Source organism: Monomorium pharaonis, chromosome 5 (genome assembly GCF_013373865.1).
Source record: "Monomorium pharaonis isolate MP-MQ-018 chromosome 5, ASM1337386v2, whole genome shotgun sequence".
In the NCBI taxonomy this organism is placed as follows: Eukaryota; Metazoa; Arthropoda; class Insecta; order Hymenoptera; family Formicidae; genus Monomorium; species Monomorium pharaonis.
In genome coordinates this window covers 4,377,307-4,401,566 of record NC_050471.1, presented here as the reverse complement: position 1 = coordinate 4,401,566, position 24,260 = coordinate 4,377,307, and the positions used below count along the sequence as shown (strand labels likewise).

The following is a 24,260-nucleotide window of genomic DNA, read 5'->3' as shown; positions in this document are numbered from 1 at the left end:
GAGAGGGAGGGGGATCTTGTATTGCTCGAAGCTAATAGAGGCCCGAAGCTAGTTTCGCAATGTCCTACTTTGGCACGATTATTGGCATTTGCGTAATTATGTATTCCTCTCGCGTAACGATCAATATTTTAATCCTTATGATGCTTAAGTGGTAAGTAATAAAAAAAGTATTTTTTCAATCACTAAGTTCTCAATAAAACGATTCTTTCTGTCTTATTGTCATAAATCTTATTTTTTTATCTCGGATTTTTATTATTACTTTATATTTCATTTTTTACCAGCTTAATTTTATCTGAAATTTGTTTTTACGCGTTTATTCAAACGAAAGGTTAATTCGAAATCAGTTCACAACATTCGATCAGTATCGTAAGAATTATGCATTCAATATCATAGAACGGAACAATTATCCGTAAATTTGCAGTGCTATATATTTTTATTTAAATGCTTGATCAACTATTTCGTTAATACATTAACTTTACTATTCCGCGTGAACGAATGCCATCGTAGTAACCGTCTACCTTCAAGCAACTACAGAATCTACCGTGGCTTAATAACGGCACAATAATGCACGTGTCAAGGATTTAGTCTGTAGTCTGTCGACGATGTAAAATTGCAAAGACGAATCCGTTCCCATCGCATTAAAAACTAGAAAAAGAAGTCAGATTTTCCCGCGATGTACTGTTTAATTCAATTGATAAAAGATTATGAACTGAAGAAAAACATTGTGGTATGTTAAATGGTATGTTTTTTTTACAAGAATGGAAACGTTCTATTTTAAGAAGTTGTGCGATGCAAAGTTGAATATTTATGAACATTAATTTTGAATTAAGATTTTTAGATCATTCAAGAAAGACAATATTGTCATGTATGTACAGATTATTGCAAATAATATGATAATATGATAATATAACAAATACATGTATGAATTTATTAGTCATGAATATATCACCCAGATAGCACAGAGAGTTCAAAAAGAATTCATAATTGGTGACATACAATTGAGTTCTTTTTGAACTCTCTGTACCATCTGGGCAGTTATATATGTCATATGTGAATATGTATCATTTTACATTATATTTACATATACATACATATATAATATATATATATATATATATATATATATATATATATATATAATGTGAATAGTTACGTTTTGTTTTAATTTTAGAAAACAGGGCTGCTATTTCGTATACGGTTCTCAATAGTTGTCGGTTCAATAAGTGTCGTTGCGCTCGTATTTTGATATATAAAAATATATGCACAACGACAGTTATCGAACCGACAACTATAGATAACCGTGTACAGAATAGCGGCCCAGGTTTGATATTACCAGTTACTAAAACTCTCTTTCCTCTCTCTCTCTCTCTCTCTCTCTCTCTCTCTCTCTCTCTCTCTCTTTGGAAAAAAGTTCATTTTTCAAAGATATTAATATTTTTAAACAATATTAATAAATAAAGGATCTTCGCATTTGAGAATAAGCTCTAAGTAAGAGTCGGGATTATCCACACAGCACACATCTTTCAGAAAGCTTTCTGAAAGATATTTTTCAGATATCTTCTGCCCAATATCTTTTAGAAAGCTTCTTGAAAGATGTGCTGTATGGATAATATCCTTTAGTATGTAGAATTTTTAATATCTACTCTTTTACGAAGACTACTACAAGAACAGGTATTCAATACGCATTGCAGACATTTGCGTTTAAACGGCCCGTATTTACTCACAAATATCCCAGTTTTCTAAAATTGATTCGATTTTTGCATATTTTACTTTTGTAAATACAGTTATTTTATTTTTTTTACGAATAAGATACGAATACAGTACAATGTCGAGCCAAGTCAAAGAAAATTTACTCCCCGGTCACATCCTTGCGAAGTGATTCGTCGCAACTTAGATCGGATCAGTGTATTGGAATACGCTCCTTCCTTTCGTCGGTGACTTGTAACCAGGTGCCAGTATTGCGCATGACATCGCGTCGTACGGATCCATCGGTATTTTTTAAAGATCCGCTTACTCTTCATATATATGTGATTTTTATCTTTTCTTTTTGTTTTCTTTCACTTTTTCAATTCTTTTTCTCTTACTTGACATATTATGTCGTACCTCCGATGCAGTTTTTCTAATTACACTTCAAATTTTTACCTCAAGATGTAAAAACAAAACAGAAGTATTGTCCAATTGCTACGCAGGTCTTCTTCCTCTTCAAATCTTTTGTTTCAATTGAAACTCATCTGGTATTTTATGACCGTTATTTTTTGGAAGCGATGTTATATTGTTGGCAGCAAAACGTAAGTTAAATTAAAGTTAAAAGTCACTTTATGAACATATATTAAATTAAGATTAAATTAAATAACAGCGAATAATCAAACATTTTAATACTTTTCACCGCAATTGCAATGATGTTATTAATTTGTACGCGTATATAATATAAATAATATATAAACAGTTAATGTGTCAAATAAACGGAAAAGCAATGTTCGAATATTTTAATATTCTTAACAAATATAAAATTTTTAATCTCTTTGACAGCATTTATCGCTAATCAAGTCATGGTACATCGATACATCATGACGCACGTGTTACGGAATATTAATAACATGATTTATAAATTTTTATGTAAATAGCAATGTTGAATACTTTATATTAAAACTAGAAAGTGATAATTATCCAACCTCTATACAAATATTTGACTCAATTCGTTCTCCTTATGCTAAAATCATCAATTAATAAAGATTATTGCACAAAGATATTAGTAGCTATTGTACGATATGCTCCTTCTAATATTCGTAAAATGAAAACGTTTTATAGCTAACCATTACTGATATTATAGATATTTATAGTACGAATTAAAAAGGAAATAATTGCTTTCTGATCCCATCTCGACGTGACAATCATTTGAATAACAGAATCGACTGAAAGTTTTTCTAAAGATGTAATCTCCAAGGCTATTTGTACGTACTTTAAAAAAAATCCTTACAACAATAGTATTTTTATTCTTCATGAAAATCTTTGGTAATATATCAAAACATATCTTCGCAAATCTTATACTCAAACATTTTCTCTGTCGCTATTTACTCGATTTATCTCTTCGTTATAAGTTTCTTACGTGTTATAATTATAGTCTTACCTGTTTGACATATTATAATTAAAAGGTAAAATACATAATATGAAATAACGATCTGTTTTTTTTTTTCAAACCTTACAATCAGTTGAATTAAGTGCCTTATCGTTTTCAAAGGCAGTTGATCGCAAAAATTTGTTTCGTAACTCATTGACATTTTTCGTAATAAGAACAATTCGCATACGTTGCAACGTTATGAAACAATAAAGCAGTGCTACAATATTATATATGTATATACTATATGTGATAGCAAAGATATTCTTGCTCATTTTAAAAATTGATCATATATATATATTTTACTACATTTTTATAACATGCTTCATAAAAAATTCTCAAAATATTATCGAGAGAGATTGTTTTTTTTCTTTCTCGTATTTTATTATGCAATAAATTATTATGAAAGACATTTGTTATCGAATAAATCAATAAAAACATTTATACTACTTTTTAATATATTATAAGATAAAATTGTCTAACATTCATTCGTTGTTAAGAAAATTCCAACTATTCTTGAAAGTTCATGGCTATATGCACATCTGTCCGACAATGATTCGTTGCTAGGCACCCTCTCGCAGAGTAAGGAGGATATAGACTTTTCTCGATCTAGCAACTATTTCGCAGCGATCAATAATTAGGTCAATAAATATGTTCAGTCAGCCGCTGCAAGCTGATAGCATCATAGCCAACATTATGCATTTCCTTTTCACAAAAGGATATCTAGAAACATCCCTAGTATGTATAAATAATTATTTATTTCAAAATTTGGTTTTTTAATTCTCACTAGTAGATCACCTATAATTTTATAGATGCATTAGCTTACTGATATCACTCTATTTATTATATCTACTTACTAAAAAGTTGAAAATAAATATTTTTTTCTTTGAAATTAAAAAATATTATTTTTTGTTATACCACGTAATTATTAATTGTTATTTGAGACTCATAAACTTTATAATCAGATATATTTCCAAAAAGTTACAAGAATTATCCTCCAAATTTGAAGTTTCAAGATTTAAACCTCTGAATCATATTCTTGAATGATCTGTTGAAGAGACACATTCACCTTCTCCCGCAAGGTCTACCGAGTTATGCAATTAAAACAATAATCATGTTCGCTCTCAACAACAAGCAATTTCAAGTTAATTATGATACCCCATCTCGTAATTCATACCGACGATGCATTGCAAAGTATACTCTCCATTCCTAGTACAGTACTTTCCTGCAGTTGTACTTCAAGAAATGATGATAATATTGATCAAGCACAATCTGTTTGAACAAGAGATATCCTGTTTTATTATATAAATAAGCTTTTTGGGCGTACAATTTATTTTCTTTTACGAGTCAACAAATAGGCTTACGGAAATTGAACTTCCCCGATAACAAATGTTTCATACGCTCAATCAATCGATGCGGTAAGCGTTTTGCGTTTATTTACACCAGCGAACGGAAGTTAATGTTGATGTATGTATGCCATGAGGTGGAAGGTATTGTAAAACCGTTATGTAAAAGACGTGACATTCGTATTGCCATGTATTTTGTGCCATGGCCATACGCATACATTTCAATAACAGGGATAGGGTCAGTTGACCAAATTAACTACTAGAATTAATTAATTAAGTATAAAGACTTTGCGGATTTTGTTACAAATTAAATAGAAATTAATGCAAAGAATTTTGTAAATTGCTATAAAAGTTATTTTAAAAATCTGTTTAATAATAAACGCAGAAAATGGAGCAGTGATGTACGACAGAAATATGCACAATACAGATTAAACATCTCACGCTTATAATTAATTCAACATCAATTCAAACCCGGAAACGCACACATTATCATCAAAATGATAATGCCCAAGAGTTTCTTTAGGAGGATCAGCAAGGATTTTAAGTCAAAGGAGCTGATGCCTCTAAAGATAATATTTTTTGTTCAAGCTTCCAGTAAGTAATCTAGAAAGCAATTTTTTACTCATAATCAGTGAAATTTGACAAAGTATTTTCTTTCTATCTCGTCTTAATACCTAATAATTAAATAGTCAAATAATTAAATAAAATTAAAAGCAAATGAAATTTTTAAATAACCCTTTTGACATGATAACAAGTTTTTATTATTTTGCTTTAGCACTTCACGTGTTGTATCCGTACTTGACTGTACATATGAGAGAACTGGGAATAAACATAGAAGAGACTGCAATAATGAGTTCCATCACTCCTCTCGTGGCCATGGTGATGCCGCCGCTCGCCGGCATGTTAGCCGACCGAATAGGAAATTTCAGAGTGAATTTCTTTGATAATGTCAAATACCAAATACATATGAGCGAAATAATCCCTTCACCAATCTTTCTCAGAATTTTTACACGAGTTGGAGTGCTTTTCGGAAATATTGGAAAAGCTCACATTTTCTCTTAGAATCCTTTATAAAATTATCTTAGAATCCTACATAAATCCTGTAAATATTTTAAAATTTTACTCCGTATAATTTCTAAAAAATACTTTAATTATTTTCAGATTTTTTAAATAAGATTTTATTAGAAACTATAGAATAAGAAATTTTAGAAATCTTCTAATATTTTTCAAAATTTATGTGTACATATAAAGAATTCTAGAAGCAATGTAAATTTTTCTTAATATTCCTAAAATATTTTAATTAAAATGTTTTATATAAAAAATTAAAAATATTTTTTTAAAAGATATAAAATTGTACATAAATTCTAAAATTTACATAAAAATTCTGAGAAAAATTTCACCAACGCTTAAATTTTTTCCGTATGTCTTTATATAGTTATACCATTTATATTTCCTCATCATCTTATGTCACTATCAACACATATGCTGATATGTGTAGAGAAATAACGTTATCCTTGAGATCTTTGCTGACAGATTTTACTATCGGCGTTTTCCGCGTTCGGAGGTTTAGCGGCGTTGTTGCTATTACTGGTGCCAATCGGCAGAGTGACAGTACATTTCCCCGAGAGGATAATCATGGACCTCGGCTGCGATGGCAGAAACGGTTCGTTATTACACACAATGAACCTGGCTTATCCGTGTGAGACGAAATTAGAATCGGAGATTGCTATAAAAGTAGAAAGTTGTGGGTAAGCAAAAACTTGCAATTGCATGTCATTTAGTTCTGTCGAGGGAATGGAATAATGTTGCCAATTCATTGTATTACATAACACAATGCTTATATAATATTAAAAAATTTTTTCCCTTTCTTTTTTTTCTATATAATTAAATTTCAGCAATTTTTGTATTTTTTTTTTTTTTGTAATTTGTCTTCTATAATACTTTTCATGCTTCGTCGTGTAAATTTTTCTATTGTCATCAAATGTCTTAAAGATATAATGTTCTAATATTTTATTTGTAGTCCATTGCGCGTGTATCTTATCTCTAATTTAAATCACAACAAATTGAGGAAGTTATTGTTATCGCGAATAGCAATCTCGTACCAACGCGATAAATGCTTTGTCACATAAATACACACGTACAAACGCGAATATTCCATTTTCCTGTTTGCTTCAAATTAATTTCAACAGTTCAGCGCGAGCAACATTTCTATGAATGTTACTATTCATTATAAACTCTGCAATTTTAATAAAGAAAAGAGCTGTACATTCTGAATATTTTAATCGGTTTCTGCAAAATTATTTACACGTTGGACAAATGTTAAACATTAGAAATCTTTTTGCACAGATTCGTGTGTCACGTGGAAACGAGCAACGAGACGAATCGAAGCCTAATTCTAAAATCGAGGTTTTATACGGTTCAACATATCAATTTTCAGACTGGCGTTAATACCTCGTACAAATATATTGTTGCGCAGAGCGACTTATCAACGGTACGTTATGCATTGAACGTATGTTAACAGACTGCCTGTTACTGAGTTACGGATACTCGATACCTAATATTGAATAACGGATAAGCAGTGAGCTTAGGTGGTAAAGTGTACGCGACGAGGTTTGCCAGTCAACACAGGAAGAGAGTACATACAGCGCAATATGTGCATTGCTTAGTCTATTAATTAAAACTTACATTTGTAACGCTACCCTCACACTGCCCATTAAAGAAAAATGCCCAAGAATTTCTTCCTATTATTTCAAATAAAATATTAAACCTTCTTGAAAACGCAAAATTTAAACAGTAAAATGTTATCGCACACTTTACATTTCCATGCATACCTTTTATAGTATTATTATCTATATGATAAATATTCTTGCATCTTAATTACAGAGCACTAGTCAGCAGGAAAATATGAAGGAACATCGACAATTGAAAAATAATGAGTTCTTCAAAACTGCCATCCGGCAAGTTTCGAAAACGCGCTATTTCTTTCCTACGGACCAGCAGCTACCATTTTCATGTATGTCCCAATCGGGACCCATTCAACACACTGATAACTTCACTACCGATATATCGCGTAGAATGTACAGAAATAGTACTTCATGCACGTTCGGTAGTTTAATGAAATCGAAGGTAGAAGAAGAATAATATAACTTCGTAACGTAATAACATTCGTATGTATCTAAAAACGTCAAAAGATTGGCAATAATCCAGAAACAATTTTTATTTTATTTTACGTGTGTAGTTAAATTTTCAAGATGATGTAATATTTACTTTCTATTTCTAAAAAAAGGACAAAAAAACAAAAAATCAAGCAAAGTCGTATTTTTTTTTTTTTTTTTAAGGATATTGTCAACCGAACGATAAATTATCATTTGTACAAATCAAAAATTAAAAGTTTGAAACCGGATGAAGATGATTTACGAGAAGAACAGCAAAGATATCTAACGGAAGAAATATCCTGGGCAGGAGAAGATTTTCAAAGACCTATTTGCGATGATCCAGATTCTATAAATAATCAAATCTCTATACAAGTGCGGCTCTATGATCACGAAGCGAATCTAAAATCAACCAAGCGATTCTTGAGTGCAAATGAGTGCAGAAAGAAATGCATAGTTACTATGCCTCGCAACGCAATATGCTCTAACATGAATATGGAAATTGAATACAACATAAAGCTAACATTCTGGCTTTATCTCGGCATTCGAGTATTCATAGGTATATATTTGAAAATTTGCAACTATCTTTTTTAAGATAGTTGTTTTTAAATTATAATTATTTCAATAAACAAATTATTTAACTTTAAAAGAATAAAATAATTGTTCTATGTAAAAAAAAGCCATAGTTTTTTATATCAAATCTAACTAAGAATAAATTTAAATAACTGAGTTTTCACACGTATTCAATTATCAAAGCAGACCATATTTTTATTAGTATTAATACAGTGCAATGTTTAATTTGCGAGAAATAGAGGAGTGCTCCTTTAAAAGGCCTGTACCAGTGTTGGCGACCTTTCGCTAGTTATCATGATAGTTATTAATTTTATCAATTTTATGACGATATTAAAAATATTAAAAAATTATGTAAAATTCTTTATTTCAGGTATCATTGGTGGTACTACTTTTGCCATGTTCGAAGGTGCTGTGATAGCGATATTGCGAGAGCAAGAGGCGGATTACGGTCTTCAAAGAATTTACGGCAGTATAGGAGGCATGATTTCCTCACCCTTATCGGGTCTTCTCATAGACTACGCTAGCAAAGATAAGGGATACACGGATTTTAGGTGAGTAGTTCAGTTACATAATATGTAGGACGCTATTGCTGTTACTTTCTCACTGGCGACACAATAAAAAAGAATTGATTTTTATGCCGAAATATATCGAAAAAGTAAATTTGTTCTATTTGAGGCTTTATTTCCAAGGTATTCCATATATTTAACGTTATTTCTGCTGAAATAAAATCTCATTAAATAAAGCTAATAAAGATCTAATGAACTTCTCAGACCAGCATTTTATCTGTACGCGGCACTGAAACTTGTATCAGGCATTCTCATGTTGATGATCAACTTAGAATTCAAGGCACCCTCCAGACATGTCGTGCGTGACGTCTTCACTGTTCTAAGGAACATCGAAACTGCTACGCTTTTCTTAGCTTGCTTTATTCTCGGTAAGTTATCAAGTTACTTAATACAGGATTTTAGGTTTTTCCCGTTTGGGGTTTTCAACAAATTATTCGGACGAAAGACAGCACTTGAACAAGAGAAAAATTTTGACAGGCACCGCCTGGGGATACATCGAGTCGTTCCTCTTCTGGCTAATCCAGGACCTGGGTGGATCTAGCTCGCTCATGGGTATCACGGTAGCGGTGGGCGGTATCGCTGGCGTACCGTTGTTGGCACTCTCGGGGCCGATAATATCAAAGATTGGTCACGCAAACGTGCTTTTCATAGGTTTCGTGTTTTACGCCATCAGGCTTTGTGGTGAGTGTGATAACAGTGCGAAATAATTGGCAGCGAACAAACGTGGACACGCGCGTTTAAAGGTATAATGAAGCGTTTCCTGTGTAGGCTATTCTTTGATTTACGATCCTTGGCTTACTTTAATCTTCGAGGCATTAGAGTCGGTTACAACATCCCTCAGCTTTACAGCAGCCGTCACTTACGCGGCAAAATTATCGTCCACGTCTACCGACAGCTCGATACAAGGATTGCTCGGCGGTGTTTACTATGGAGTTGGTATGTTCGTAGATTTTCATTGTGGAAGTTCTCTTTTGACAATGACAAATAAATTTGTTATGATAAAGACAACACCCATGCCTAAAATCGGGACTTCGGATGATTTAAAGGTGTCTTGCAACGCGACATGACTTAAAAATACGTCTAGTGCCTCGATTTTGGACATGGTACTGCTTGGAAATGCACTTGACGCATTAATTTTCGTATTTATAGGCAAAGGCTCCGGCAGTTTAATCGGAGGTTACCTAATGAAAGCTTTTGGTACCAGATCGACCTATCAGATTTTCGCTGTGGTAACTTTAATGACCGGCATAGTGTATTTTATATTCAATGCGACTTATTTAAAGAAGCGATCTCAACTCGAAGGTAATGATATCGTGAAGAAGAAACCGAAAAATATTAACAAACAAGATAACTCCGAGAAGCAAACGAATGATATTAATCTCGATGAAAAGTCGCAAAATGAACGAATAAATAACAAAAACAACACAATGGAAAACGATAATAAAGGATTTTTGAAAGAGGAATCACAAAATAATAGAAAAATAGATGAACAGAATCCAACTGAGATCGAAGTTATCAGAAACGTTAAAAACATTGATAAAATTGAACAAAATCCAGTTAAAAAACATGAAGACAAATCAACGATAAAGAATAAGACGATTGAAAAAAAGATTAAAGAAACCGACACGCAAGAAAGCTGTTTTATGAATCCTAATTTTGTGATTGACAATTTAGATCAGAGTAAGATCACGGTGGAAAACGAGCAGAGCGTATCTCAAAACGATAAACATATTGATTGAGTTTATAGGAGGATTTGTGATTTAACGGTAGACAATTATTAAGGAATTGGCTGCAATTTTACTTTGAGAAAGAGAAAGAAAGATGAATTAAAAATTTAATATATAAATTATTTGAAACAAAAAATGTATTCTCTTCAATGTTTAGTTTTCTGTTAAATAATAGAAAATCTAAAGATTATAAAAAATATGCATTAATAAAAAGATCAAAATTTAAGTGACTAAATCAACAAATTTATCAATTTTCCTTATATGTGAAAATACATACGCATTAAAACTTTACTATTCAACTTTTTAATAAACAACGATTAAAATCTTTTGATAATTATTCAAAATTATGATCTTAATAATAAAATCACACGTAGCCAATGGAACTATTTACTTTTGATTAATATTTACTATTTATATAGTATACAATTTTAATTTTTGTTTTTAGAATACCAAAATTTGATTTTACTGATTACATCAGAAACAAGCCATATTGCATCTTAGCGAAAGATCTCTTAAATGCATTATTAATACATTGCACATAATGTGTGTGTGTGTGTGTGTGTGTGTGTGTTGTATACATTAAATATATAATATATGTCAATATTGTATTCTTCATAGTCCAAATCTCGTGTTTATAATAGTTTCAGCAATACTTAAATATCACAACATAATTTGTAATATATTCAAATTTTCATATTCTCAATATATTATAAAAATAATCACTCTACTATTAATAACTTTTCGTAATTTTCACTTTTGTTTTAATTGTGCATACACGAAATGAAAATTTATTACGTATTCTGTTTTTCTCCTCACTTTCTCAGTCTTCATGTGTTCCTTATGCATAGTTATATAAAAAAATATAAAATCAGTACAAAAGCAAGAACAAGCTGTTAAGTTTTATCGTTAAATCAAAAACAAAATATTGTAAAAGATATAGATAAATAAACTATTAATAAAAATGTTTTATATTTGTAATATCTTTTCCTGGTGAATATGTATTGCACGTATCAGATTCCGCATTGTTATAAACATTTATTACGAATTTTCTGTGCGTTAGAAAAATATGAAGAAAAATATATGAAATATACGTACATATATATGAATGTGCATACATCGATTTTTTTCAAGATGGTACTGTCAGTGAAAATATATCAATGCTGAGATATTTTTTGTACAATGTCAATAACGGGAGACATTCTGTTTATTCACAATACAATTCATAACGGATTGCCGTGGTTTGCAAAGTGAATTAGAGCTGTTTTGTTAAGCGTCATTTCTTCTCGTTAACGCAGCTGCACCGGCTGAATATGTTTTGTCTCCGCGAGAGCGTCTCGAAATTATCGCGAAATAACGTCGTAATAGAATAATCGTCAACTGCTGCTGTTGTCTCCCGTCATTCTGGTCGTAAAACGGACAATGCGTAACGACAAATGCATTATCACGGCGCGAAACAGTCGAAATATCGCGCACAACAATGCCGGACGTGCGCGGACAATATATTCACGGTCGTCCAAGTGGTAGTTACAGTTACAAGTCTATATAGAGGACACTCGCTTAAGAATTACGGGCATTCATCTTCAAATATCCAGCATGTTACGTATTTTAACTTTGGTTCTCTACCTACGCCTGTCTTCCGCCACGCAGCCATCGGAAGTAACGTCGTACGCGAGAATAACGAGAAACGGTCAGCCAGGAAGAAGCTCTCAGGATTCTTTCTCGTGGATCACCAGGTGCGTAACGTCGAGTTTAATTTTATATCGGTGACGACTACCGGTATTAACTTGAACACAATGTCCCTGAGATATTCTGCGCAAGGATCGAATGTGAGGCAACGTCTGTGCATCTTAGGCCCGTAGCGAGAAACAATACGAGTGCGGAGAGCGAGAGTAGAAGTATAAATGACGTTGTTATCACAGCATCGCCCGTATACGTTCCGCCCGGGGCCCCGAAGCTGAAGAAAGGCGAAGCAATCGACCATCATCCGGTCGGCCCAAGGTAAATTCAGACACAGCCGCGAATCGTACCGATGCGATATAATAATTTACCATCGATCCCTAATGGGACCTATCGCGCCTACGTATAGATACTCGACGCTGGATCACGAAATGATAGCCAAGCTGGACGCGAACAAGATGCGAATTCAACAGCGGTTTAATCCACCCGCGGCTGGACTCTTCGACAAGGATTCTTTTTCCAACGCAAACGGAAGGCCGCAGAAGAGACCGACGAGTATATCGAGCGCAATCAGCTCTTCGAGCATAAACTCATCTGCCTTCCCCGGTCCGATCTTCCCTGGCATATACGAATATAGACCAATGGGACCAGTCGTCCTCGACGACGAGTCACCAATGTCCAAGCCAATAATCAGTAAATATCCCCCCGCACCCATGGACGACAAGGTACGTAAATATTTCATCAGCAATTTTTTGGTCAATAAAATAAGTTTTCGTTGCTCACTCAAATCTCATCGCGCAGATTCCAGATTCCTACAAACCGCCGCCGGACAAATATCACCCAGGCGACGAACACGAAACGGACTATCCCGGTTTTGAAATAGCTTCCTCGTACGAGAATGACGGACCCGGGCCGAAACCTGGGAAATTTGCAAACCATCATGACCATCCGCCACCGTTCGTAGAGGACACATTCGAGCACGATCATCACGATTTTCATCACGACGTGATCTACGATCACATACCCGTGTATCACGAGCATCATCCCAAGACCACGACAGAGGAGCCGGAAATGAACGACCAGCGACTCGACAAGAGGCCCTACTCGTATTACTTTATAGGCAAGAAGCTCTGGTACATACCGCTGTATTTCAGCATCTATTTTGTAATATACATAGCGGCGCTCGTACTGAAGAGTGTCGCCCGACACAAGATCAATTTTCCGACTCACTTGGCGGAGGCCGTGAATCATCGTAGAAGACGTGAATCTAGCGAAGGATGGCAGAATTTTGCCGAAAGAATACTCGAAGGGATAGAACGATTTTCTGAATTGTCCGGTGAAGATCCTGAATATTATTATTGAATAAAACTGCTGCTGAAAAAAGTTCCAAGAAAAAAAACGTATTCCTAATAATCATCTTATTATCCGCTTGAGTACTTACATTCGAGTACTTTTGAATACAAACGGTACATACGATTGAGTATAGAGATAAGTCCACGATGTGTAAGATATTGTTAAGATCGTTTATCATTAATAATAATTATTATGTGTAAATAATTATTTGTAAAACTATATAAATATATATATATATATATATATATATATATATATATATATAATTTATGCGTAACTTATGGCATTATAAATAACCCAATTACGTGAATTACTATATGATAATTGTGTAAAAGTTACAAATTATATTATATAAACTGAAGAAAATTATGAAAAAATGCGTTCCTAGTTACAGTACAATCATTTTCATTATTTCTGTATTTATTACTGTTTTGCCATACTCAATTAACTGTCTACTCGTATTAACCATTTACTTACAAATAAACATAATACTAATAATACTGTTGATTAATTTATTTCGTTACCATTAACGATGCACCTTATTATGTTTTTTTAAATCCAATTTTCAATTTTTTATAAAAAAAATAATTATAGATTATCTAAAAATTAGATTTTCGAGATTTTGGCTATTTAATTTCCTGATTCTTGAATAGACTGACCGAATTTTTTGTTCTTTAAATTTCTTCCGTGACGCGTATGCTACATCAGAATTTCTAGTACATTGCTAAAATAATTTATAAGACATGATTACAGCTTAAACAAAACGAATGAATCGTTAATGGAAAGGTACGATGCAATTATCGCCGGTTTAGAATATCGTTCCAACGGGATCGGCCTAAAACTATGCTAATGACTTAACGAGAGATCTGTCCAGTTACAGCAAAACCATCTTTCTACTTAGCTCCCTATTTAATACTAAATGATAACACGTGATCTAACCTGTTCTTTGATATATTTTATTTAGAAACTAAAATTATATGTAATCATAATTATTTAATGTGAATAACACATGCCGCTTCAATTAATAATTATAACATAATAATTTTGAGAATTGCTAAGCTTTTGTCAGCCTATTGCAGAAATTATTTTTTACAACACTTTGTGTATTGTAAAAATTCGATATTTTCTGCATTTGTCAGCCTATTGCAGAAATTATTTTTTACAACACTCTGTGTATTGTAAAAATTCGATATTTTCTGCAATTGTCAGCCTATTGCAGAAATTATTTTTTACACCGACGCGTTTGAAAGCGATCAATGAAACTCGATGCTACTAAACGTTTCGACGAAATTGGTTTGTAAGCGACGAGATGCGAGAGAACTGTAACAATTAGAGTAATTAGAGCTTAGGGATTTGTGTGTACTTAACGTTACCGTCGATACAGTTACCGTTGCACGAATACCGGACGAAGCTGCCATTGAAACTAGGTCCAAGAATCGTATTCAGTACCTCGGACGAGGTTTTTCACTTCAAAGCTTTCCTGCCTGTGCTGTGTGCTACTCCTAAATGTCAAATTTTTATTGCACGAGGCAGAGTGTAGCGTGACAAGTGTTAAAGTGAGATGATGTCTGTCATGTGTATCAAAAAACGAACCGTGCAATATATCTTAAAGATTAACATGGGTCAGTATTACTATATTAAAGAGATATGTAATTTGTCGTGTGCAAGTCCAAATCCAAATCTAAAATAAATTTCAAGTAAAATATTTGCTACTTCGTCGGCGGAAACGCCAGCAAAATCTGTTAGCAAAATATAATGACAGATGGAACTGCAGAAACCGAGAGCAGATTCTGCCACCTTACAATCGTTTAAGTGACAATGATGATTTATACATATTTCATTTGTATAGTCACGAATGACAGATTCCACTGACAATCTGTCGGATTATATCAGCAGACTCTGCTGGCGGAGTACGAGTTCACTGCGGAAGCAGTTGATGACAATTTACCGCAATATTTCTCAAGCCTACCAGCTATACTGCTAATATTTCAATGTTAAGAAACTTTCGACATATTCGAGATAAAGATTGCATGTAATTTATATATATATATATATATATATATATATATATGTATAAATAATATTCCAATTTCACAGGCTCGATAAACAGTCGATTAGTCTGCAAGTTCGTTCTCCTATCGATTTGCATTTATCACGCCTCTGGCGAAATGAGTGTGGAAAATGCAGAAAGATCAATTTCGAAAACAGGAACACCTAGAGAAAATCCAGAGCTGGCAACAATCCCGCAATCTATCAAGTAAATATGTGAATTTTATTCTTTATTTAACTTAGAGAATGACAAATTATAAATTTAAATTAAGTAATTAAGATAAAGTTTTACACACACACATCGACAATTTTTTATACGCCGTTATGTTAGTGTGTATTTTAACATATGCAAATTTTAGATGAAAGTGAGCTTTGCAACAATTCCTCCTAAAGTTAATTTCAATTGAGATATAAAAGTTAAATTTCTTTTTAGTCTAATATATTTTAAGAAATGTAAATTAAAAGAGGTAAAATCAATCAAATCAAATCTGATTAGTTGACAAGTCTAGAAATTTATCATCTCGTATTAACGCTAAACTATATTTTGTCCGTAGAAGCAGACGAAACAGAGCGTACAGATGGGATTACGGTACCAAGGGTGACAACGACGACCATCACAACGACGATCATGATGAGGACATGAATGACGACGAGAACGATCAGACGAAGGCGATGGATCAACCTAAGGCCGATTATTGGGCCGGGTATTACGATTTTCTGATAAACGAAGGAAGCTACAAATTCTGGGCCGTCTTTCAGGTAGTCTTGGAGATTAATTTTTTTTTCCCGTAATTATAAAGATTTGATTTAAAAATATGTATTTATATGTGTTTTGCATTAGCTCGCGACTGCGGCTCTTCTGATCTACAGCGGTTTCGCGGCTCTCTACTACGCCAAAGTGAATCCACCGACTACGGATGATTATTTCGACGATTTACTCCGCCGCCGACGACGACGACGAAGACGTCGCTCGCTACCGCTGATGGCCCGCGACAAGCCCTTCGCCGGACTTGACGCCATCACGTTTCAAAGGATAATCGAGGCTGCCCAACGGGCACGTTGATCTTCGTTTCAATCGTTTTTTTAACGAAGAAAGAGAATTTATGCCATATGAAGTAAATAGAAAAGTAATTAGCGAGCGATCAAGCACATTGAGGTGTTTTGATGAGAAAAATTTTTGGAAATGCGAAACTCAAAGAGAGACAACGTGAAACGCGAAAACGCTATCAATTTCTTGTTTCCCGAAAATGGGGAGTGAATACTTTTAATTAGCGTGGAATTACAGCGAGCGTAACATAACACTTATATCCATAAGAGATCTTTGCAATAATTCCTGGTTAAAATTTTTTTATATAAGGACATACATAAATACAATTATACGTATACGAAATATGTTCAAATACGTTTATATAGTTCTTGCTTTTATAAAATTTCTATTTGGTGTTAAAAAAATAATAGTCATCCTAAAAAAACTAATTAAAAGGATAATTTTTGCATCATTTCTTTTACAAAAAGTTAAGTATAAAGAAATAAGAAAAAATTACCTCTAAAAAATTATATATAATTATATATATTTATGATTTAAAGAACATATATATGCATATATATTTTTATTTCTTCAATTAACTTTTTATAAAAGAAACAATGCAAAAAATTATTCTTTTAATTGATTTTTATCTTTTTAACATGACTATAACAACTAACAGAAATTAAAAAAAAAGAAAATTAGTATAAACATGTGTGGACATATTTCGTATATAATTAAATATATTTATATATGTTCTTATATAAAAAATTTTTTTACCGAGTTTTAAACGTTATTACTAAATTAACAGTGTATATAGTTTAAAGTGTGAGATGTGCGTATGTGCGTGTGTTCGTAATAGTTAATCGTATTAGTCATAACTTAGATATATTTGTGTAGATATTAACCCGTGTGAAAATTTTTTCATCTAGGCATGCCCTATTTAATATTGGCCCCATACGGGTATTACTTAGGCATCCAAAATAAAGGCTTTTCGGACTGAAACCTATTCAGGGCCTATTCAGGGCTTATTTAGGATATTTGAATTTGGGCTGAATTGGGCCTGGTTTAAATTTACAACTTTTTCCCCAAGACTCACAGTTAGGTTTGCCCGATTACAGCCCGTATAGGACCTAGTTTAAATTAGATGTTTGCTTCAAAACAGTTATATTTCGGTTTGCCTAGTTATAGCTTTTTTTCTCAATTCTTATATTTTAATTATTTAATATATTAATTGTATTAAACTTAAATATTTCAAAGTAACATACCGTTTTTCATGTCTGATAGAATGAAGTAATTAGCTAATACATTATTTATAAAATCTATTATTTTATTGAATTTGTTGTCTTCTATGTTTGGCTTTTAAATAAATCGTAAAGAAAAACAAAAGTTTTAAATAGAATATTAATTGCAAATAACCGATATCAGACTCGTAATATGTTTTTGTAAGATTTTAAAAAAATACCATTTCTGTATTACAAATACTGATATCTATTTCGATTGATTAAACGATACGATTATATGTATAATACATAATCCATAAAATATAATAAATAATTGATATATTTTAAAATTGTTGTTTTTATTTATTTATTAAATATAATAAATTGGGCAATGATATATCCTGTAATTTTGGTCCAATTTATTTTATATATATAAGCCCAACTTAAATATAATTAACCATCTAATTAACCATTTGAACGCTTCAAAGTATTAGTGCTAATTTTTATATTGGCCCAAGTTTGAAAACCAATCTAGGGCCAATTTTTATACTGGCCCTAGATTAAAAAGCGGGACAAATCGATATTGGACCAAGGTAGGCGTCCTAACTTGGGCCTCAATAAAAGTAAGGAAACCTAACTTGGCCCTGATTACAACCTAGGTAGAATTTCCACACGGGGATATGTATAATATTGAAGAAAGAATCGGAAAAATTAGACAGACGAAAAATAATAAGAGTAAAGTGACGGATACACCATGCTGGCAAATGCAGTTGCAAGGTACAGCCGATTAAACAATTCAGCGACAATTCACGAATGTCACGTTCTCGGGTCCGACCGAGGAGAACGAGCCTGGGGCTGGCCCGGTCGCGGTGGATGGCCAGTGATTAAATGTATGCGCTATGGGATCAAAACGTAATAAAAATCTCCTGAAAAAATGCCATCGATAAATCAAACGTGACGCGACCCGTAGCACGAACGCGTACTAACGTCACACGATGTTGCCCCTTCTCTCACCATCCTTTACATTTGTACGTATACTTTTTTTTTATAATATCTGCATTTATAGACGCAACATTTTCACAATACCCATATAACACACTTTACTCTAAGAAGCGAACTTTCTAAGGAAGGTTCTCCGAGACTCTTCTTAAATTACATTAAGAGCTAATCTGTGTATCGATTAGGACTCTTATACTCTTGACGATTTACTTAGAATAAGATTTGAAAGAATTTGAAACTTAAAAATTTTAAAGTTAACTTCAAACTTCGAAAAGGTTCGAAAATTCAAAGATTTGAAGTTTTAAATATTCAAAGTTGACGATTGACGAAGAGATCGTCGAGGAAGACGGAGAGCGATGTCCCGCTCGGTACGGCCCTGCGAAGATCACCCAGAGCATCTTACCGGCACGACATTCCGCCACGTAGTCAGCTGCGAGGGATACCTTAAGCGCAAGTACCGGGCAATCTTACCGGGGGACCGGATGCCGCGTCCCGGAGCGCGCGGGGAACTTGCCATTCCCGCGCGCGCGCGGGTAAGGAGAGCGGCGCGGAGTGCGCGCGTGTCGTTCTCTTTTTCTGTTTCGGTAAAATTTTTACAGATAAATCTCCGGCGGATGAAGGGAAACCGGCGGCGGATTACGCCCGTCCGAAATCCAGACCGCGGGCGATAAAAAGCGTTATTTACAGCTCCTCCAGTACGGCCGGCGCGGCCACCATCGATAATTTCCACCGGCCGTATTCCTATACCACGCCGCTCCCGCGAGCGATCGGAATAATAATACGCGATAATAATAGTGGGATTAACCGGACGCCGCGGACATTCCTGGCGAAAAATTTCGAAACTCCGTCTGCAAGACGGTTCGAACCGCTTCTGCCCGATATTCGTTATCAGTCCGTCCAGATGTACGATGATTGAACCTCGATGTTACTCTCCGCACAGATCAAGAGCAAATTTCTTATTCTTAAGCACTTTCTCGTCAGTCCTGTTCTATTCTTTGTTATATATGATTAATCGAAATAATATTTGTATTTTATATTTATGTATCTGATTATAAATCGCAATATTACAGTGTAATATAAATCCGACGTGTTTGATCTTTTGTGAGTGTGTGCCGACTGAATTCTTTGAAAAATTTATTACTAGAATTTTCGCACAAACGATACTAAGTACAATTTTTCGAATCTTGATTCAATTTTGTACGGTCGAAACAACAACCGGCCTTGTATCGATGATCTTTTAAAGCGCGTTGCCCGCAGATAGATCATTACTTATAATTTGATGATAATCTCTTTGATCGAGAATTCTTTGCCGATCATGGTTGAACTCTTAGTATCTTCCCTGTTTCCGTCCCACCTTTTCATTTTGCTTCCTCCCTTTTCATTGAAAATGATAACAAGCGTTTGAGTAATGACATACAAGCATGATTACAACATTGGTTAGCATTTTATCTTAACAAAATTGTCTTACAGAACAACTCTCATTCCTTTAAATCAAAACGGAATTTTTGCATAAAAAAAATATTAATAAAGATTATAATAAAATCTTCTCTTTTCCTAAAATATATTGAAATTATGAAAAAAATATATTACAAACATTTTATATTTTATAAAAGCATTATTGTAATCATCTCCCCGTAGATAATCATTCAAATATTTTTACGTATTATTTTAAATTGAATGTAAATACCATTAAAATTTTATTGTGCAATTGCTGTCTCTTTTATAGAAGTTGTATATTAAAAATCTTTTTAAACATTACGACATCAATCTTTTAACTTTTTAGATGCCGTAAAATTGACTGCGTAATAATATTTGAAAAAAACATGAACGATTTTAATCCGTAAGACACATTGGATGCAATTTCGTATTGCGTCCACCGTGGAAATATATCACGGAACTACAAAGTTCACTACCGTTAGCGAAATAACAACGAGATAAGACAACGGTGATCTAGGCGTCGCACTAATAAGGGCGCGTCGTCTAACGAGTAGCATTATGTAGCTCCGCTTAACATGCAAACGGTGGGATTATGCGGAGTTTTAGAGAACTGTTCTGTCCTCGTAAAATTATTATGTTAACGAGATGATGGATGTGGTGGTCTACCGTTTCATTATTCGTAACACGAATTCCTCTGTCTCACAAATAAATAAATATTTCTCTAATGTAAATGCGCGATTAAGGACAATCCTACAATAGCGCAAACGTAGCCGTAAATAAAGTGCAGTTGTATATTTATTTTTACTAGTACAGATTAGTTTTAATCTCGGTTTAACTTCCTTTTTATCTTGTACTAATTCTAATAATAAGAAAAGAATTGAGATTAAAGTTAATTCATGTTAATAAAAATAGATTTTTAAATATAACTTATTTACCTTACAATACTTTACAATTATTTATAACTATATTATTAACTACACTGAAAAAAAATTTACTAGATTGAAAGAAATATTTTTTCAAATAGTACCAAGCAAAAGTTTTGTAAAAAATAATTAATATTTATTTCAAATAAGATAATATTTTCTATAATTTAAAAAATATAATACATTTCTTTTAATTATAGAAAATATTATCTTATTTATTTTTTACAAAACTTCTGCTTAGTACTATTTAAAAAAATATCTATTTTAAAATCTAATAAATTATTTTAAAGTGTATATTATTAACTATAAAGTTACTTTTTGATTATTTTTCGATAAGATAGATGTATTAATAGTGTATTATTTCTCTAGATGAAATTACCTTTACATGTTAAAAATTTATTTCCTTATTTTTATTATCTTCTTTTCTCTCTGCGTCTTTCGTCGTATTGCTTTTTTTATATTATCATATTGCTATCACATTAATAAATAAATTAATAAAACAAAATATGTAAAAACATGCGGACAGAAAAAAGTTTGGCTTATTACAATGACCTACGTAAGAACATGTTTGTATTAAAACTCCTCGACGCACATGGTATAAGATTTGTGCGAGCATTGAAATCTCCTTGGCGATGCATCACACACCTCTCAAGTCTACAGTATATATATTCTCTCTACGATTTTTCGCCACATTCTTTTGTAGGGGAAAACATTGCGGTAAAACTGAGTTGGACTTGATAAATATGTCGGACACTTTCGCACCTTCTTCGAGATAAGAAGGGCGTTCGTTTATGTCATCGCTCCGTTCAGCGCGCGGCCCGCATCAGTTACGAGCCATGCGAACGTGGGTTTTCACAACGAGGGGCGCGGATTTAAAATGTAAAACACCGTAACCGTGGGAATAACGTAAAGCCAGCGTGGGGAATTCGTCAGGGCGGCTTTATGTATATAAGACAAATATATATATATATATATATATACATATACTTACCAAGCACGACGTGTGAGAGAACCCGGCTGAACGGGAAGAAGAACGAAGATGAGGAACGGCGGTACCTTCAAGATCTCAGATTGTCAGTTGGTGGTCAGCCGTCACGTAGGAAGGACGTGGTCCCGCTTGCCTCGCTTACCGCGGCTTCACCTCGCCGCGCTTCACCTCTTCTTCGCTCCGGATCGTCTTGCGTCTCGGTCGCGGAAGGAGCATCGCCTGCATGGACGCTTCCCTCGTGTGCTCTCCTCGTGAAGTCAGCAAACGCGATATGACTCCGTACCGTGGGCTGGCTACCGCGGCTCGATAACTTGTCCATCTGAGTAAAATATTATATTTTCCTTAATTCCAATAGAGAATTAAAATAACAGTTCATTATGAACGAATTATCTCGGTGTACTGACTAGCAACTACGAGATGAACGGCTAAGAGTAGCAGCACGCGAGCATTGTCCAACTTAGAGAATGCATTCCGAGTTACTTCGTATTCGCGCTTAACGGTATTTCCTCGGACATCGAAATTGCATTCCTTTGGAACATTAAGGAGTACCGCACATGTGCAACCGCTTTATCTCGCACACAAGTTGATCCGTGTGCCGAAGAATATTAGCGTTATTGTCTAATCGAGGCTGCAAAAAAATATCTTAAACAAACTCGAACTTTATCAACGAGTCTAACAGTTGTAAAGCCGTCCCCTTTTTTTACAATGAGAATGCGAGGAACGCTTTGACACGATCAGCCTCCGCACAATTATCATTATGGTCGTCGAGGAATGTCATAAGAGCTGAACTCCGAATCCCGTGGGAAACGACGTACGTCTTCGTACAAGTCTAATTCGATCGGAAGTAAAAACTCGAAGAGAATCCGCCGGACGATGACTTCCATGTGTGGCAGCGGAAAGAGTCACGCCGTGATGAATGCCGGCGGTTATTACAGGCCTAGCCCTTACACTTATCAAGTAAGTTTTATGTTTGTACCATTGTTTAAACTAAGAAATATAACAGAAGCCATTGACTCGGTACGTTGACTTAAATCAGATGTAACTGACCTATTTTTTTTAATTCTATAATCATTCTATTGTTGTAATGAGATTCTATTCTTAAATTATTAGATTTTTTTTTTAGCACAAAATAATCTCAATAAATACAATCACGTGTATGGCAAGAACATCTGTTCAATAATGATAATAATAAGAAAAAACGTTTTTCCTGTTCTGTCGAGTTTACCTTTCCTGCTGTAAAACACTTTACAAGTTAAGTTTACCTGACAGTATTGAAACATGTTTCTTCAATAAGAGTCACCTGTTGTGTTAAAGAAAAAAAGAATTCTGATCATAATAACAAATTCAATATATTCCAGTTCAATAAAATTTCTATCGTTCAATAAATATTCAATAAAAAACTATCGTTTTTAACAGATATTTTTAAATTAATTAAGGGTCAGTTGTTCCAACTTCTTGGTAAACTTACCTATCAGGTAATATATGTTTGTTTTTATTTATTCAAGAAAAGAAATAAAGATAGACACATGCTTACCTGGTAGGTAAGTTTACTAAGAAGTTGGAACAACCGGCCCTAAATCAGCAAAAATTATCGATATCTTGACTTCAAAGCGATTATCATTTTTCATTTTTATTAATAGTTAAAACTCTATCTTATATTCGAGTCTGAAAAAAGCAAAAGTAGTTAATTCAGCAAATTGAAAAGTCTGTAAGAATCTTATCCGTTTGAAGAACGAGTCTGATTACAATTTTATTGTGGAATAAAATTGTAAGCAGACAAACAGGATTCGCCACTTTTATACGTTTAGACTTCTAACTCGGTAGTTTACTTTTTAAGCGAGACACATCATTTCTTGTTTTAATTAAAACACGTTCTTTACTTCTAACATAAAATAGAAAAAAAGATGATTATAAAGGATGAATATAAGTACAATTTTATGCTTTTATAACTTCCAATCTATATACAGAAAAAACATTATAGTAGCGAATTAAAACTAATATACTCTATTTAACAATCATTGTTTTAAATAAACAAAAAATTATATTCTTGCTTAAATATAATTTAATCTTCTCTAAAGGATTTGATAATTTTAAGTTTCGGTAAAATA

General features: G+C 33.4%; 5 protein-coding genes across 6 annotated transcripts in view; 4 read left to right on the top strand and 1 right to left on the bottom strand.

The window, feature by feature from the left end:
• Nucleotides 1-1,638: 1,638 nt before the first annotated feature.
• On the top strand, nucleotides 1,639-11,441 carry LOC105831309. Of its 2 annotated transcripts, XM_012671348.3 has the most exons (12): nucleotides 1,639-2,288; nucleotides 4,847-5,055; nucleotides 5,237-5,391; nucleotides 5,995-6,209; nucleotides 6,808-6,952; nucleotides 7,345-7,587; nucleotides 7,800-8,172; nucleotides 8,557-8,737; nucleotides 8,957-9,120; nucleotides 9,230-9,433; nucleotides 9,521-9,688; nucleotides 9,902-10,491. In XM_012671348.3, exons 2-12 carry the CDS (start codon nucleotides 4,959-4,961, stop codon nucleotides 10,489-10,491), a joined length of 2,535 nt encoding a protein of 844 aa, XP_012526802.2. In that variant the 5' UTR covers nucleotides 1,639-2,288; nucleotides 4,847-4,958. The 2 variants fall into 2 exon arrangements, with proteins under 2 accessions (XP_012526802.2, XP_036143208.1); XM_036287315.1 differs by lacking the exon at nucleotides 1,639-2,288 and having other exon boundaries at nucleotides 3,496-5,055; nucleotides 9,902-11,441.
• A 130-nt stretch (nucleotides 11,442-11,571) lies between these two features.
• Nucleotides 11,572-13,718, top strand: LOC105831308. The gene is made up of 4 exons (XM_012671347.3): nucleotides 11,572-12,212; nucleotides 12,331-12,477; nucleotides 12,566-12,881; nucleotides 12,958-13,718. Exons 1-4 carry the CDS (start codon nucleotides 12,073-12,075, stop codon nucleotides 13,516-13,518), a joined length of 1,164 nt encoding a protein of 387 aa, XP_012526801.2. The 5' UTR covers nucleotides 11,572-12,072; the 3' UTR covers nucleotides 13,519-13,718.
• A 1,897-nt stretch (nucleotides 13,719-15,615) lies between these two features.
• On the top strand, nucleotides 15,616-17,041 carry LOC105840554. Its single transcript, XM_028194699.2, has 3 exons — nucleotides 15,616-15,766; nucleotides 16,113-16,317; nucleotides 16,400-17,041. Exons 1-3 carry the CDS (start codon nucleotides 15,678-15,680, stop codon nucleotides 16,619-16,621), a joined length of 516 nt encoding a protein of 171 aa, XP_028050500.2. The 5' UTR covers nucleotides 15,616-15,677; the 3' UTR covers nucleotides 16,622-17,041.
• A 4,445-nt stretch (nucleotides 17,042-21,486) lies between these two features.
• The window catches only part of LOC105827857 (adenylyl cyclase-associated protein 1), a 34,041-nt gene continuing 31,267 nt past the window's right edge, over nucleotides 21,487-24,260 (bottom strand). The window contains exon 10 of the transcript XR_004963372.1: nucleotides 21,487-22,471. The gene's annotated coding sequence lies outside the window, so the exon portion shown is untranslated. The remainder of the gene's footprint in view (nucleotides 22,472-24,260) is intronic.
• LOC105827856 overlaps nucleotides 23,026-24,260 on the top strand; it is a 14,055-nt gene continuing 12,820 nt past the window's right edge. The window contains exon 1 of the mRNA XM_012666038.3: nucleotides 23,026-23,109. Within this exon, the coding sequence (XP_012521492.2) occupies nucleotides 23,026-23,109 (84 nt within the window). The remainder of the gene's footprint in view (nucleotides 23,110-24,260) is intronic.